A 13,476-nucleotide genomic window follows, 5' to 3' on the forward strand; every position below is an offset into this window, starting at 1 on the left:
GATCACGAATTTGAAAGTTATTTTCGAATATTAGCTCCACTTTTCGTTTTACAGGCATGTCTAATAATAACGCTTTAAAAATAAATATATTCGCTTCGTTTGGGGTAAAATGTTACACTGATCTGGCAACACTGGAGAAACTATATGAACGCTTGGTTTCATTGTGTTCCTTATCTCAGTAGTGTTCTGCTATTGTTAGAAAAGACAGGTTTAGTGCAGTTATCAGCGTTTTGGGTGTGACGTTTGTGTAGTGCAGGACATAAAAATACAACTACAAGTACGCAAAAATACTGGAATTTCGAATGTATATTTTTAAATAGTTGTCGGAACTATTTCAAGTGACATTTTGAGGATTTCAATAAACAAAAATGCCGCGAAATTGTGTAAACAGTGCGGATAGCTTCTGCTACGTGTGTGGGGAAGTGACATTTTCCTCACAAAAGCAGACTATAACACCACTAATAAGAAAAGCCTATCAATATTACTTTGGTTGTAAAATTGGAGACCAAGATAAATCTTGGGCACCCCACATTGTGTGTAACACTTGTGCCAGCAATCTAAGAAATTGGATTAATGGGAAGGGGCGCTCAATGCCATTTGCAGTGTCCATGATTTGGAGGGAGCCAAGCGACCACATCAGAGACTGTTATTTTTGTATGGTTCCTTCCGTCAAGATGGGAATTTCCACGAAGAAAAAGCGGGCCTTGATCTATCCTAACATTCCTTCTGCAATGCGTCCTGTTCCACATGGAGAAGGACTACCTGTTTCTGACCCACCTAAAGAATACGATCTTTTTTCTTATGATGATCAAGAAGTTGAAGCTCCTGAATCAAGTACTTCGAAGGACCCTACGTTTGTTGTAGAAGAACCTCCATGTGAACCACATAGACTTACTTAAGAGGAACTAAGTGATCTAATCAGAGACATGGACCTCTCGAAAAGCAAAGCCGAAATTTTAGCGTCATGCTTAAAGCAATGGAATTTATTGCAGGAAAAAGTAAATCTTTCAGTGTATCGGAATAGGGAGAAGATGTTCACTTCATTTTTTACTATGGAAGACACACTTGTGGCATGTACAGATGTACGAGGGGGAGTCAAATGAAAACCATAAAAGTAGAAATAAAAATCCGTATATTGCGCCAGTGAGCTGTAAGTTGGCATGCCTGTTTACGATAGTATGCCGGATGTCTCCTAGGTGGCAGCAGCCGGCAGATGCACAAACACCGGCGCAACAACAGTTCCAAAATGGCAGCCCCAGGCTCGGCGCGTAGTGACTCCAGAGACCATTGCAGCCGTTGAAGCCACAGACGTAACACCATTTGCAAATTTCCGGCACCATTCATAGATTTGTGGCTGTGACAAACACGCATCTCCATACTGAACCTTCATTCGCCTAAAAATGTCAATCGGTTTCACACCTTCACTTCGCAAAAACCGAATCACAGAACGCTCCTCGCTGGTGCATGTGGCTAGTGGGGCTGCCATTTTGGAACTGTTGTTGCGCCAGTGTTTGTGCATCTGCCGGCTGCTGCCACCTAGGAGACATCCGGTATACTATCGTAAACAGGCATGCCAACTTACAGCTCACTGGCGCCATATGCGGATTTTTATTTGTACTTTTATGGTTTTCATTTGACTCCCCCTCGTAAATGGCCTCATGAGGGCACTTAAAATTAATTACGAACCTACGGAGTGGAGGCTCATTATAGATTCGTCCAAGGTGAGTCTAAAGGCAGTGATTTGACATATTGGAAATGAACTTCCTTCAACTCCTGTAGGTTAGCAGTTCATATGAAGGAATCTTATGAAAACTTGAAACGTTTACTTCAAGCCATTAAATATTACGATTTTCAGTGGCTCATTTGTGGTGACCTTAAAGTAATAGCACTGTTGCTAGGTATGCAGTTAGGGTATACAAAGTATTGTTGCTTTATATGTGAATGGGACAGTAGAGATCGTGGATCTCATTACCGCAAAAGTGATTGGAGTACCAGAGAAACTCTTCAGCCGAGAGTGAAAAATGTGCAGCATGAACCACTGGTAGATCGTAACCGAATTTTGCTTCCCCCTCTACATATTAAATTAGGTCTTATGAAAAGTTTTGTTAAGAGCATGAACCAAGAGGATGAGGCCTATAAGTACCTAAGAGGACAATTCCCTCGATTAAGTGATGCCAAAGTTAAAGAGGGTGTTTTCATAGGGCCACAGATTAGGCAACTATTCAAAGATCAAAAGTTCGACGAAATTCTCCAAGATGAGGAGAAAGCTGAGTGGGAAAGCTTGAAGAGTGTTCGTTCACAGTTCTTGGGAAGACACCGAGCAACAAATTACAAACAACTGGTAGCAAAGTTGTTATTGTGATACGAAAATCTTGGTTGCAATATGTCTCTGAAACTCCACTTTCTTCATTCACATCTAGACTTCTTTCCCGAAGATTGTGGAGCAGTAAGTGACGAACATGGTGAGCGTTTCCATCAAGATATTGCAGCCATGGAGTAGTGATATGAGGGAAAGTGGAGTTCTAACATATTGGCCGACTACTGTTGGACTATTGCAAAGGATGCTCCAGATGTATTTTACAAAACGCAAGCCAAGCGAAGACGCTCAAAATAAAATAAACATAATCCTGTACAAGCGATCACTTGAAGCTTTTGTCTACATTGCAGTGTAGTTCTTGCACAAAGAGGTATTTGTACATATTTTTCATGTTTTGATGTTAATACTGATTTTTATTACGGAATTGTTAATGTTTAAGTTGACCACGGTTACTTTATTTTCTGTATCGCTGTGAAACTGGTATTTGCGCAATTTTGAAAAAGGAAGTACAAGGGTATAGAAAGCTATAGGTTAGGGTACTTCTTAACTCCCCAGCTTATCACATCACAGTGAAATAGATAAAAAAAAAAGTAGTAAAATGTAGGTTTTTACAAGGATTTTGCTTAAATGTTCTATAAATATTAATACATTTCTATATATACAGCTACTGTTGTACAAGGGCATTTTTTTCACAACCTGAGCTAAGAAAATTCTTCTATTGTCATTTCCTTTCATATTATGCTTAAATGAATGTAAAAATCGCAATTTCGAAGAATTTACATACTTTCGATCAAAATTTGTTGAACAGTGTTATTGAAAGTAATTTAACTTTTTGGTAGATCCTACTACAGATGAGTAGATGAACGTTTAGTTACAAATAAATCTACATTATTGGAAAGTAGCTTCTTTTGTTGAACAATGTTTAAGTACCAGAAAATCTGCATATTTAGAAAGTTGTCTGTTTGATAGAACAATGCTTAATTCAAAGTAAATCTACATGTTGAAAACGTCTTTGATTTTGTAGAACAATGTTTAGTTAAGATAAATTTACATATGCACATGTTTAGAAAGTAGTCTATTTTATAGAGCAATGTTTAGTTAAATCTACATGCTTTGCAACTTGACGTTTTATTTATACCATATAATATAATTAAAATAATGCACAGTCTTCTCCAATTGTGGTTTTACTTACATCCTTCTCATTCAATTTCCGTCCGATATTAAGACCCCTTACTATCCGATATTGGGTAACCTTTTTCAGAACTGAGAAAATGCCACTTTGTACCAAAGTGTACCGTATATATCTTTCTTTTAATATTTCTTTATTGCTTCGAAACTTTCAAATTATAATCTACAAACATTAGAGAACATTCAGAAAAGGCTATATCTGTGAAATATCTGTTGGTAAAGATTTCATTCCTTTTTTTCAACAGTATCCGATATTCGGCACCTTTCTTATATACATTTTTAAATGGTACTACAAAGTGATTTTAAAAAAGGAAAATTCTGAAAATTAAATAATTTCATAAAAATAAATTTTTAATTTTTTAAACCTCATTTAATAGTAAAAATAATGCCATTTTAGAATACACAAAAAATCACAAGCTCACAAATCAGGGGATCTGGGAGGGCATTGAATGTAACCATTCTTCGAAATTACACGTTCCTCAAACAATTGTCGTACAGCACTCATTGATATTCGTGCTGTACGGGACGTTGATCCATCTTGTTACAACTAGGCTATGACAATAATGTGTGGAAATCTCTGTAGTTGTTGAACAACAAAGGTTTCAAGCATGACGAAGTAACCATTCGATGTGACTCTAATCGCATGACCATTCTCGTCCTCAAAACAATAACGGCCCCTCATATCGTATGATGCCATAACACAGCACACAGTAACTTTGTTGCTGTCCAATGGATGCTGGTGTAGCTCCATAAAATTGCCCTGTTATTGTGGCGTTCTAAATTAAAATGAAGCGGAATTCTCTAGGTGTCCCCTCCAAACTGCCATTGTTCTTGCAAAATACTTTGATAGCGAAAGCAGTTTCCGCACCACTCCAAGCATTCATGATAACTGAATGGCAAGGTGTCGTTGACAGGCTGGCGTACGTTATTCAGTGTTACCAAACTCCCACTGTTGCTAACACAACTTTCAAAATTTCCCGTTTCTTTGAATCACGCTGTTATTACATATTTTAAATCTGCATATTCAACGAAAACTTATAATATTACTCTTATTTTCAGTGTTACTAAGGACGTTACAGCATCACAAACACCCGCAGATATCAACATTTTGGAGGACTATACAACAGTAGCAAACTCATAAGACGGCAAGGGCAGATCCAGGGGAGGGCGATCAGGGCGATTGCCCCCCCTTCCGAAGAGAAAATATATAAATAAAACCCATAGTAGAGTTTGGAGCTCTTAAAAGTAGCTCTAAGAAGCAGTATTACAACCCCCCGCCCGAAGTTCGTCCTGGATCCGCCCCTGTAAGACGGTCAGTCAATGCACAATAGAAGTACCTTAACGAACATTGTGATCATAATTTACGACGTATTTGTAATGAGTAGGAACAAAGTTACAAGACATCGACAATTTTACTTTCTTCCAATATTTTATTTAAATAGTAATTAGATAAGGGTCCCATTTAATTACATAAATTGTTTCTAATAAACGGGAAAATTATTATAATGCAGTTTACAGAAATTTGATATCTTATTACCTTCCTGAAATATGAAAAATGAAATTAAATTAAATATTTAAGTTTTACGTCCCACCGTTATGCCGGCTAGGCGAAAAGAGACGTTGATAATGAGAAATGAATGAAATGGTGAAATGAAAGGAAGTGAAAGGAAACGGGAGAACCTCGAGAAAACTCTCACACACGGTGTTTGTTCACCAGGGAATATGAAAAACATAGTAGGCCTGTAGTTTGTTATAATGTTTAAAATGACGTAATTGTAGGAAATTGTTTTTAAAAATGTTACTTCTGTCTACTTTTATAATATTAGAGGAAAAATTTTCAATATTTGTAATTACAACAAGTTCTTGCAATTTCATAATTTTACGAAGTGTTGCAGATTTTACCAAATAATATCTCCGGAACGAGTTGACACACGAAGTTGCAGTAAATGGCATTATGGTCTTTACGTTTATTGAAAACCGTCTATCTTCTCAGAATAATTGTGTAAGTATGGCCGCCATGATATTGTACAGGGAAACGTTCGTTTTCAATTTTGAAACGTGTCAAAAGCTACTAGAGAAATTTCATGGGACATATCAAATTGAACGGCTTGGCTATTCTGGCGATCGAAAGTGACCTGACTTCAACACTCAACTTTGAAGCAACATTAGATAAATTTTCTAAAACCAAGCAACGTCTAAAAATGTTAAAAAAACTTGAAAAGGAAAACGAAGATAAAGACTTTTATGATGATTTGCACAATTTATACTATTTCATGAACAGTCATTTTTTTCTATTCGAATATGTGTAATGATAGCGTAAGAAGTCTAAAAATAATTCAGAACATATTTCCTATTTGTCGTTTTTTGTCACAGCAAGAGTGCCTAGGAACACTGAGCTCATGAATGCGGCATTGGTTAAGGGAGTTAAATCTTCCCAATGCTGTAAGTTTGCGCATTTCCTAGAAAACAATTTTCCAGTATCAATTGTATAAAAATTAAATTTTCATAAAACTTTCTTCTCTAACTAAAACTGAAAAAGAGAGTGCATTTTTAAGAGTATCTTAATACATTTTATCCGGTTGAAATCAGTATAAGGGGATAAAAGTGGTAAGTTGCACAAAACTTCGAAGTTTCCTTGTTTAAATAATTTGATTTTAAAAATTTCCTCAATAACCCACAAAAATTATTCAATTTTGATACAGTATGTCCTATAAATTTCTTTGTGGCTTATCAAGAACGAAGGGATGAGTTTACACACACCTGAACTTTAAAAACGGTTTCTGCAAATTTTCAAAATGTCCACCTAGTAAGATTACTCCAAACTATGCAAGAGGATGTGGTTCATCCTTAACTGGCGATATTTCGAGTATATTACAGTATATCAAAAGAAGAATTTTGACATAGGAAATATTTCCAAAAGAAGGCATAAAATGTAGTTATCAGTCTATACCGAATACAGTAAAAATACAACTGCTAAAACAACGTAAAACTTCCAGTTCTCTTAGATTAGCTGCGTTCAAAATAGCAAGACACGATGCTTAAAATGGTATTATCTTCATCAGCCATATCGTCGAAGTCCATGATATGAACATCTCAAATGTTGCTATTTTATATTAATAAGTTATACCAGATGAAAATACACATCAGCTGAACTGTTTGTATCTTTTGGGAATATTCATGTATAGTATATGGACACTAGTATAGTAAATTTAAGTACATTCATACATTTGAAATTTTGGTATAGTGATGCTCCTAGGCATACTCAACATGACAACAATTAGTTGATTATATCCTTTTACTTTAGTACTAAATAATAATCAACGAATGGTTGTCATGTCGACTATTCCTGGAGTACAACTTTACACATACTGGAATAATTTCAGATTTTTAGTATTAATGATCACAAAACAGAAAAGGTGAATCTTCTTTCAACTAAAACAAAATCATACATCGATACACTAGATTGATCTCGAGAACATATGCAATAATTTATGGAAGAGGAAAAATATTCCTTTACAGTGATTCTTATTTTTTTAAAAAAGTACTTGTTCTTATTCAAATAAAAATAATTAAATTTAAGCAAATTAAAAATACATAAAACAGTGAGCTTCATCCACCTTAATGCTAAGAACTCACACTTAATATAGTGAAACAGGAATGTTGAATTAGGTTATTACAGGAATAATGATTAATGAATATACTATTGGCCTAAATTATTTACATTGAAAAATTTACTGTAAAAATATTTAATAAAAACCATGATTTTTCAAGTATAAGGTATGGACGGTGTCCCCTATAATTTGTTGTATGAAGGGTCAGCGCCCTTTCCTCATGCCCCCTTTCTGCCTTTATATAGATCCCTATATAAAGGCAGGGTCAGCGCAAGACTCAGTTGCAACCGCATAGGACACCGAGATTAAGGGGTCACTAACAACAAATTATAAGGCGCCGTCCAACCCCACTATTACTCTTCACTAGAGAACAAAAACATGTTGACCCAATATCTATCTATCTGTACTTATATCTATCTATCTAGATAGATATAGATTGAGGGGCCGCGGTGGCTCAGTGATAGAGCGTTCACCTCTGGTGCTTGGGGTCCCTAGTTCGATCCCATTCGCCAAGTGAACTTTGTCATGGAAAAACATCGTGTGTGCGGGTTCCTCAGAGTTCTCCCGTTTCCTCCCACTTTCATCATTCCACCATTTCATTCATTTCTCATCATCACCGTCCCCTTTAGCCTAGCCGGCATAATCGTGGGACGTAAAACTGAAAGATATAGATAGAAGATATTGGGACATTATATGTTTGTTCCCTAGCAACTGTAAACCAGTAAAGAATAATAGTGGGTTGGACTCTGAATAGTATCCAGATCAAAATTCTGTGTGAGAACTAGGTTATCAGATAGATAGCTCAATGCGCATGTCACATCTTCGGTGTTTTATGTATCAGTTTAAGTGTCAATTTTCAATTCTCTGCGCTTACCTGTAACATGTAGAGCTGGTGCAGCTGCAGCTTCTTGAACAGGTGGAGGAGCTTCTTCCACGGGGTCCTCATTGGGGATGTCATCAACTTCCTCAACTTGTTGTTCAGGCACTTGTGGTTGAACAAACGTTAGGTCTATATTTGCACTCTTGAATGAGAAGATACTAAACTATTAGAATTTATGTTATTTCTAATAATAAATAACAAAATACGATTTGCTTACAATATTTTTCACATGACAAATATTAGTACTTGAAAGATGTCTTAGAAACTTGCGGCATGATAATGTGCATAAGCTACCTAGGAATACTGACTTAATGTGCTAACTTCTGAAGAACAAGTATTGTGTGTCCATAAAGTGCAAACTGCGTATTTTTATGACAACTGGTTTTCATGACACAGTTTTTAAACGTTTCCATATACAAAAATAACCATTAAAAAAAAAACTTTCAATAAATTTGTCTTATACATAACTTTGAGTAGATTTAAATTTCCGTTTTTATTCAATATTTCCAATAAGATATCGATCTCATAACAAGTTAGTGAGCAAAACAATTTTCCAACTGTTGACACTGTTTATAGTTATATGCACATATAACTATGTATTGCAAATATTTCCGTATATAGGCGTCGTTTCAAGGATAGAACTTATAAAATCTTAAGATCTATTTATGCTTTTGTAAAGCGTACTTAAAATTAACTTTTTATCCACTATGGCTACTGTGATAACTTTTCTTTCGCGTTTGATCACTTCATATTGTAGATCTATCACCTCCACTCAACTCCCCTCCAAGATATCCATACTGCTGAATAGATTTTCTGAAACAAATTTCTCTTCAATAACACAAATATTTTCCTTTTTTTAGTTAAAGTTTCCCTAGTTTGTCGATGGAGCTCCTCTGTGCTTACGACAATTCTTTATTTGAGTGTTTCTTGATTGGAAAAAAGCATTAATCTTGAGCAAGAAAGCAGTTTTTGATCTGTAATCTGTCCTTTCCTTCAATAATGCCATGCTTCTTCACAGCAGTGACAGAAGAGTAAAGACACGGGACTGGATCATTTGCCAAGATCTCCAGAAAGGAAGAAGCCTTATTGACTGTACTCGAAAGAAAGTAGAAAAACATCATGAAATTTTACCTGCAACTCAACTTGACTATTTCATTGGATTTCAGTATTTCTTCTTTATTTCATAAATTTTGCTACGAAATTTTCCTAGTTCATGAAGATTTCCCCCAATGTACGAGCACCTGCTAGGGTCAAACAGATTGAATGTGCATACTTTGCTGGGAGAATGTTTATCATTGACATACGCAGCAGTTCAGCCAAGTTAGTCATTTTCTGGCTAATTCTAGGCATTTGAACGTGCTGTTTAGCCAGTAAAAAAAATTAGCTTCGCTGCTAGCTATAATTTTGGTCAATATTATACTCTCAGTTGCCAATATTTTACCATTTGTCTTTAGTGGTAATTAAATATTTTTGTCAGTCGAATCATTAAAAATATGAAAAAAAAGAATAAATAATACATGACTTGCTTCTGTTTGCAGTAGTTTATTACATTACTACTACACGATAACATCTTATGTTACCTTACTTGTATCATTCTCGTTTACATGATACGAGAAAAAATCGAGAAGTCTTCGCGTGTACTGATTTCTATATCGGAAAACAAGATATATATATATATATATATATATATATAGGAGGATAGGAACGTAGGAGGATACTCCGACGTAACCACCATATCTATTGAGTCGCTTGCCCACCGTACCACAAGTTTCTCAATGCTCACTGCGTGAAAGGCGGCCGGCCGTTCACGGAACCAACAGAGAATATTGTTCTGCTCTTAGGTGGCGTTTGTGAACTTCTGTCCTGTCAGGAATTAATTCAATGGACCAAAATATATTAATCACTGGGGCAAGGTCTAGACTGTGAGGAGGATACTCCATAATTCCCCACTCTCGAGACTAAAGTTTAGCAAATGTGTTCACCACGTGTAGTTTTGCGTTGTATGGAGAGAAACCATACCGACACCATATCCTGACGGTGTTTCCTAATTGCTGTTCGCTGATATGAGAGAGTGTGTGACAGTAGCGTTATGTGTTGATGGTTTCACATCTTGGGAGAAAATTTAATAGGAGTGGTCTCCTACTGTCCCAAAACACTATGAGGATCAGTTTACAGTCGGTAGTGTTGTTCAGAATTTCTTTGTTATTGGCAAGCCGAGATGCTCTGCCGCTTTGACTCGGGAGTGTTATGGAATATCAATGTTTCGTCGCCAGAGACAAGGAGGTCCAGAAATCTGTCATCCTCCTCGACATAACGTTCCAAATGATTCAGTGGCGTAGCCATTCGGTTGCTTTTGTTGACATCATTAAGAAGCTTCCCCATGCCGTAAGCGTCGTTGGACCACCGACGGGCAACTAGCGACATCTCGCCAAAAATTGGCGGTACCGCAGCGACAATCCCAGCAGTGGCTCCACTTCCATTTTGAAAATTATACCACCAACGGCAGACACACGACGGAACGCCAATGAATTACAAAATGATTTCCCCAAAATACGTTAAGTCGCCTATACGCGTGATTCGTTTACATTAAGGTGAGTCTAAAACAAACTTTTAAAAAAAATAAAAAGCATTCCAAACTGGGCGCGAATCACCAATCTTATGATTATTAGCTGCGTGTTTTTCCGACTTTGCCACGGAGATGAAGAAGAAAACACCGCTTGTAGAGAGGTAAATCGTTGAATTCTTTTTAATTTGGCTAATCAGAGTGCTCCTTTAACTGTGTATATTCGACAATAACCGTTTGGGATCAGATAAAATGCATTCGCCAGGTAATTTTATAACAAAGTGATACGCGTCTATTCACTTTATTCCATAGTTCTCCCTTATTCACTTCCTAATGATCGGCAACAGACGACATCTAAATTCATACAATTATACGCACTCATTTCAAGATTTTTCACTTCATGATGTAAAGACAGGAGTTATTCTTGACCACAGGAGCTCAAGTATAGTCCTTATAGAAACAATTCCACAGGGAAAAATAATATTTATTAATAACCGCATGCACATGACTGGCGAAAGTTCGTGTTGGTCCCTTCGCAATTCTCCGCGATGAATCGAAGGAGCGCGGACCAAGGAATTTCAACACGCCGACTCTAGATATCTGTTTTGACTCGACGTAACCCTGCCACTAGTGGCACACTAGCGGCAATCCTTCGATCGGCATTTACCGGCAAGCGGGCCACTAGGTATTGGCGACATTTACGGTATGGAGTTAGGAATCCATCGACATTACACCTTGCGGTATCCTACGAATCGTGGACAGCTTTATAAACATTACCATAGAAAATGTCATCCAATGTCCTGCTGACAATGTCCTTCAGATGAACACGTCAATTCGCTCTCCAAGTTCGTCAACACGTGTAATGTTGTCCTTTGTCAGTAAGGAACGAAATCGTCCCGACTGCACATTTCGTGAACATTTTCTTGTCCATTTTCAAACTACATGCACCTCACACTGTTAAACATTTGTCCCAATACATCGGCTCCATTTCTCTGTAGATATCTGCGGTTGTGTATCTCTTACACCACATGGTTTAGACGTCCTGAGTACTCCAGTCATCTTTAGCAACTGAGTTACATTACATGCACATACGGTGTCAGGTTGTACGGGCGAAACCTCTGGTAAGGGACCATGATGCTTTAGCACGACGGCAATGGTGTCACAAACATGCAACATGGACGAGTGATGACTGGAGATATGTAATATTGTTCATGATTAGGTCGCTATTCTAAGAAACCATGTACATCCTACGGTCCAAATGTGGTTTCTGTGCAATGATGATGATAATGCGACACATTTCAGGATGATAATGCGACCATTCACACAGCTGGTGCTATTGTGACGTGGTTTGAGGATAATCGAGATAAACTTAAATACCCCCATTGGTCCGCGCAATCGCCGGATCCGGAAATAATTGATCTTTGGTACGTTTGGAAGACACGAATCCGACACAGATTTTAGCTTTCATCCTCTCTCACGGAACTGAACGATATTTTGCGCGCGAAATGTTGTAATATTCCACTTGCTACCATTCACGACCTCTACGACTCCATTGCACATATATCAGAGCTGTTCTGAGAGAAAAAAAAATGTTGTGTAACGCTATATTAATCTGATAGGCTACACACTTTTCACGTATTTCCATTACATTGATTAGTGTTTCACGTTATGTTACTTTTCTAGTAGGGGACTGTTTCGAAAGTGTAATCTTGGGCGCAAGAGTGTGGTAATTTGGAGTTAATCCTCATCCAGTTAGTTTTTACATCATATACCGTGTCTCTTTCATATCCCCAATTGCATATTGCGTACAACTCTTTCTACTGCGTATTTCGTTAGTACCTCGCGCATTCAAGGCACCGTAACTCAGTCATAGATTGTTAAATACTAATATAAAAAGCTCAAGGAAAATTCAATTCTAATACTGTAAGCATGTAGTGGACGGCATTGCTTTAGTGAGTTTTCTCAGGTTTCTTCCATTTTCTAAAGTAGTGGTTCTTAACCTAATTCCTGTCCCGACCCCATTTTATCACATCCTCTTGCCAGCGACTCCCTTATAATTTCTGGAAGCTTGTGTGGGATTTTAAATATATCTATTACGGAGATCTCACGATATCTACGTATCTATTTCTAAAATAGTAGAATCCATTTCTTGTATATAGGGGATACAGTAAACGTAATATATTCCCTACAATGAGAGTGCTGGTTCAAGATGGATATTAAACAACTACATTGAAGAGGCCATCAATGTAGCTGATCTAAGCCCACACTTCTTGACCAACAAATAGAATTATCGTGCGACAAGTCCTTGCAAGTGGTTTTCTATAACGAAGACTTGGACAAGTTCTGGCTGAAGAGGAGAGAAGAATATCCTGGTCTGGTATCTGCTGCATTAAAATTAAAAATTCCATTTGCTACATCGTGCCTGTGCAAAAGTGGTTTTTCTTCGATGGTAAGTATTAAAACAAAGACAAGAAATCGCTTATCAGTTGAAAATGACTTGATAATGTGCGTCACGAAGATTGAACCCGATATTGCCGCACTGGTAAAATTGCACCATGCTCAGGTATCTCATTTGCTTTCAATTTTAATTGCATTGCAAGCAGGATTTGTTGTAATTGTATTTTTCTGGTATTTTAATATGCATACCAGAAACTAATGGTATTTCTCATTAGTTTCATATTGCACCTATTTCATTTAAATTGATTTTTAAACAACTCTGTACCTGTTGAAAATGTTTAGTAGACTTATTTTTTGTTGTTCTTAATAGGGTACAGCGGGGTAATTCGAATAGGCGGGGAATTTGAATAATGTTAAGCATTTTGCCAACTGGATTGGAAACGCGGCTCGCCATATTAGTGAATCTGTGGTGGATTTGTAGGTGGTGGTTTGCAGAAGTCGTTCTCAGAAATACAAATTA

At 37.1% G+C, this 13,476-nt stretch overlaps 1 protein-coding gene across 1 annotated transcript in view; it reads right to left on the minus strand.

Annotated features, from left to right (window-relative positions):
* LOC145665153 (uncharacterized) overlaps positions 1-13,476 on the minus strand; it is a 60,571-nt gene that overhangs the window by 12,802 nt on the left and 34,293 nt on the right. Inside the window, exon 5 of the mRNA XM_081732433.1 lies at positions 7,991-8,138. Within this exon, the coding sequence (XP_081588559.1) occupies positions 7,991-8,138 (148 nt within the window). The remainder of the gene's footprint in view (positions 1-7,990; positions 8,139-13,476) is intronic.

Source organism: Thermobia domestica, chromosome 11, assembly GCF_964235325.1.
Source record: "Thermobia domestica chromosome 11, izTheDome1.hap1.1, whole genome shotgun sequence".
Taxonomy (NCBI): Eukaryota; Metazoa; Arthropoda; class Insecta; order Zygentoma; family Lepismatidae; genus Thermobia; species Thermobia domestica.